The 4,947-nt window shown below is 50.2% G+C and overlaps 1 protein-coding gene across 1 annotated transcript; it reads left to right on the plus strand.

Annotated features, from left to right (window-relative positions):
* Positions 1–1,443: 1,443 nt before the first annotated feature.
* On the plus strand, positions 1,444–2,499 carry UCRPA7_805 (hypothetical protein; the record flags this gene model as incomplete). Its single annotated transcript, XM_007913396.1, has 1 exon — positions 1,444–2,499. One exon carries the CDS (start codon positions 1,444–1,446, stop codon positions 2,497–2,499), a length of 1,056 nt encoding a protein of 351 aa, XP_007911587.1.
* Positions 2,500–4,947: the final 2,448 nt, after the last annotated feature.

A 4,947-nucleotide genomic window follows, 5' to 3' on the forward strand; every position in this document is an offset into this window, starting at 1 on the left:
CAACAGCAATGACTACGCCCCAGAAGTCGCGCTTCCTAAAGACCTCCTTGAAAAGAATCGGGGCAATAACACAATTCGATATCAAGGCGACAACACCTAGGGGCGAGACAATCGACGCAGGTGCAAACCCATAAGCCAGGAAGTTGCCCATCTCACCAACTGTGATAAGGACCTGACCAAGCCACCAGTATGGCGATTTCAAGTATGATGATGAGACCTTGGACTCGTCGTCTCCAGAGTGTTCAGACCATCGCGAGTCACCGGACTGGAACGACTGTGCCAACGGATCAGATTCCTGCGCATCCTCCTCTTCCTGTCCTCCGTTCCTCGTAGGCCCGTCCCCGCTCGAGTCTACTGTGCCATAGCCTCCACCTCGTCCGTTCTGGGCATTCTTCAAGGCCTGCTTCGCCCGTAACCGGTTTTCCCGTCGCCGTCGGTGTAGTTGTATGTGCGCATATCTTTGAACATTGAGAGCAAGAGCAATGAGTATGTTGCCAACGATGGCCGTGACGATGCCAATGAGCGACGACCAATTTTCGAGTTTGCCTTTCTCTGGGTCGCCGGATGGCGTCGGGGATGGAAGGGCCGTCGTGTTTGACGGCGCATACGCTAGAGTAGATGAGGGCAGGAACATGATCCTGATCGTAGACGCGCCGCCGATGGCGGGCTCTTGATGATGGTCGACTTGCTTAAGTGGTGGTCCCCAGACAGATGCTCCAAGCTCTTGAGACTCGCGGCTGTATCATCTGTGTAGCATCAAATATCGCTGCTCAGTTTGCTAGTGCGGAGCGTTTTGATCGTAGCTTGCGCTGGCACAGAGCGCTTACGACGCATCAAAGAGAGCTCCTTGGGATAGTCGCACCAGACTGCGACGCCGATGAATTGTGTTTGCAGCAGAATGAACTGGAGACGTACTTTCGCCAGGATTATGCAAATGTTCGGGGTCCACTCCCTATGACAAGATTGCGCTGCCTGCCGGGGGGAGCTTGATAGCGCCAGCGCCGCCTTATCCGGCGAAGACGAGGGGCAACTGCACCTTCCCAGGTGGAGTGCTTCTACAACGTGCTTTTGAGACAACGGCTACGCAAAACGGCGCCGACGTACCTTCATTCCTCAATCAACCTAGTCTAACGGCATCAAAAGAACGCAACAGAGGCATCCGTCACTTTCGTATCGCCATCGGCGTCAAAGCGTGGTATCGCAAACTCTCGGGGGGAGACTGAGCACACCAGAAAGATGCCAGATGATGAATCGCCAAGAAACCCATTCGTGAGATTCAAACGGCACGTCGACTCTTCCATCGGACATACAATCGAGGGTGTCTTAGCTCTACCTTCAACAATTTCGCGACAAACCCCGACCGCCTGTAGCCGAAACCATCCAGAGCAGCAGCAATTACCTTCAAGTCAACAAGAAGAATCTCCTCATAAGACAGACACACAAATGGAAGTTCCGGATGTTCCCACAAGGGAGGCGATGGACTGGCCCACAGCTCGCCTCTGGCAGCGCTTTGTCTTGTACTCGCCATATTCTCCAATCAACCTTCGACATCTACCTCAACCTATTCCAAACGATCTTCCTCCGGATGTCGATCCAGATATATTCACATTTGAGGATGCCTTCGAGGACCTGTTATCCGAGGCTTCTGGGCGCCAAATGATGGACCTGAGGCGGCGAAGTGAGGCAAGACACTTGTTGCAAGAGATGTTCCCACAGGGCGAACCGGGATTCTTCTGGCTGCGAAGATTACAATCACAGGGGCTGCTTCATAAGGATTATCATGCGGCGCTTGACCATCCGCGGGTCGAGTGGGAGCGACCACGAACCATGGAGGAGTGGGTGGAACGAAGGCGACAAGAACTTATAAGAGACTGGGAAGATGCGAGAGATGCATCACCCAAGGAAGCAGGGCATGGCCCTTCGTGGAGTGATTGGTTTGACAAGGACATCACTATTAACTTTGGAGACATGGTTCGCAAGGCAGACCGTGCGTTTAAAGATTTGGCTCATGCAATCAATGAGGCGAGCCAGAATAACTCACAACCAGCTGATGCGTCAAAAGAACGAACCTCGTCTGAATCGAGTAGCAAGGAGCCAGAGACAGAGGGTGACCTCTTCTCTGTGATCAGCTCGGCGTTTGCCGATGCAGACAAGTCCCTCAGCACGTTCTTCAAGACCTTCACTGATGGAAGTGTCAAGACGGACTTCTCCACATCTTTTGAAAAGCAAGAGAAGTACTCAAACAGCGAAGGTGATGACAGTAAGTCCGAGAGGACTGTGAAGTCTACCGAGGAGCACGTTGACGAATATGGCAACCTCCATACTAAGACCGAAATCAAGAGATTGAGTGCTGATGGACAGGAAATTGGACGGGAGACACACTACTCAATACGGCCTGTTCCGCAAAATACAAAGGATAGCGAAGCAAATGGCGACGAGACAGAGCATATTCCGAGGAATGTTGAATCTCAGAAGCCCTCTGGTTGGTTCTGGAAATAAACGTGTAGGTTTCCTAACATAGTAACCCCCCTCTTTAACAACGGCTCTCAAATTTGCTGTTCGACATGGATCCGTTGAGTGATTGGAGTCTCCGCTCTCAGTATACAGATTGTCAAATGACACTTTAGCTGTCTATAGCTAATTCCAACAAGAAGTAAAATCTCATGCCTCTATGTGCCCATGTCGTATATTACCTTCCCAACCGTCTAACTCATTGAAATTTAACTTCATTACTACCGTATACCTCCGATATACCCAAGATGTCAATGTCATCAATTTCCTCAAATTTATTCCCGTTTCGTTTAGACATGATCTCGTACAAAGCTTTTCCTCACTTTCAGAACCCAGACTATAAAGAGTAGCCAGATCACCACGACACTGGCAAGACCACTAGCAGCAATGCCCTTGAATTGACCTGGCTTGCTCCACACAGCCGCCGACGCCCATCTGCCAATCTCCGCCGCGCTGATGAATGTCATCTCGACACCAGAGAACTCGACACGGTGAACAGCCTTAACCCGAGTCTGAACGATCTGCTGAACAGCGATATTGTGTGTCCAATGGCCCACCCTACTGAGCCCGAGGAACAGAAATATGAAGATAGTCAGCATTGGAAAGTTGGAGGCTGGGTCTGCCGAATCCGTTGGGACGAGGACAAGCGCAATGAAGCAGGGGATGAGTAGTATAAGTTGCGACGTAATCCCGGATAGGCCGAGCATAGCGATAGGTTCGGGCAGAAATCGCGAGGGAAACTTGGTTAGGAGCGTGGCTGCTGCTGGGAAGATTATGGTCGAGCCTATCTCCAGCACCGACGTGAGAGTCCGGGCGGATGTAATCAGTGAGAGCGAATAATGCCTAGTGAGGAGATAGGTGGTCATGGGTCCAGAGAGGGACAAGACCGAGAAGGACTGCAATGCAGCTGACATCGAAGCTGCGAACTGTCAGTTTGAGGCATCGGGTGATTACAACGAGGATCTTACCGAGCCAGGCATCGTTGCTGAAGTACAAAGCTAGACTACTCTTCCTCTCCACAACAGGAGCAGGATCTTCACTCTCTTCATCCTCACTAGGGCTATCAGTCTCCGGTTTCGAGTCTCTGGCTCTCTCCAGAACGCTACAGTGTTGCCAAGCGGTATTAGCAGTGACCAATTCTATGCCGACCGTGGATATGTTACTCGCAGCTGTAACAGCCGCGAGTACAGCAGAGCTTGTGCGTATTGCAATGACGGAGGCAAATACAGGGGCAAGAATCTTTGATATCAAATCAATTCTCCTCATAATAGCATTCAGCTCGTGCAATGGCGGCTTGGAATACTCTGATGCGATGGTTGGGATCCAGTCCCGCTCCATCACGAATGTGTTACCGACGGCGCATATTCTCTCGATGACGCTGCATAGGATGATGAGAGCAACTATGAAATCTTTAGAGAAGTGGGTTCCGACCACCTGCGTCATATCAGGGTTAGAGACCTCATATTCCTTGGCTTTAGGTCTTGGTGATAGGAATAGGATCATCCACAGCGCACAGGCTGCCACGATACTGATCCGCTGAATTAGGATTGTCGCCTTGATGGTCCCGAACTTAGAGGCATGGCGATCAACCCAATTCCCGATCGCTGGGGACAGCAAGAGAGTGGCTCCATTTGTCAAGACTCCTCTAATAGAGGTAGGCAATAATGTATCAGGATATGCTGCGGCAAAGAGTAGAATCTAGGTATAGTGATCAGTTCAGCATGTGAAGAGCAGAAGCTCGACGAGTTATTATCAAATAGAAGGCTTACCACCGTGAATTCGTATATCCTCATGTTCCATGTTGAAAGAAGATGAGACGCATATACACGCCATAGCAAAGACTTCTTGATGACACGCTGGTCATTGGGCCGATCCTGGTGACTCTATTGCATCTTAGAACCAGTTTGTTCGTGGAGCCTTGTGCACTTACGTCTAGTAACAGCGGGGTTGCCTCTCTTGCGATATCGCTCATCTCAAAGCAGAATACGCTACATAGGAGGGACGAATAATTGGTCCCTTCGATGATTTTCAGGGAAAGGGAATAGAAGGTATGATCAAACAATCATAGTCCTCCAACAGCTGAATGTTGGAAAGAGTGAGGTTGAAGTGCTAGTATGAATGTGCCCAAGATTGGCCCTTAGCCGCGACGCTACTGTATGTACGGCATCTTGTGGCTTACTTGGTTGGACTTCACAATATCAACTCTCGCACACCCCTGCACTAGCAAGGTACTAGACCGATTATAGATAAATGCTTGTTTACCACCCTGGCCTCGCCTTATAATGCCGTCTGGCAAGCTGAAAAGAGCCTCGCCACAATATAAACAAATCTTATGGATTCGTCTACTTCAATGACAATGCTCCCGAAGCTTCAATGGCGACTCCAACTTCACCAATATTCACACCCTTCAAGCAAGGCCCAGCTAAGGTAGAGAAC

Source organism: Phaeoacremonium minimum, assembly GCF_000392275.1.
Source record: "Phaeoacremonium minimum UCRPA7 unplaced genomic scaffold PA7_03_scaffold_41, whole genome shotgun sequence".
Taxonomy (NCBI): Eukaryota; Fungi; Ascomycota; class Sordariomycetes; order Togniniales; family Togniniaceae; genus Phaeoacremonium; species Phaeoacremonium minimum.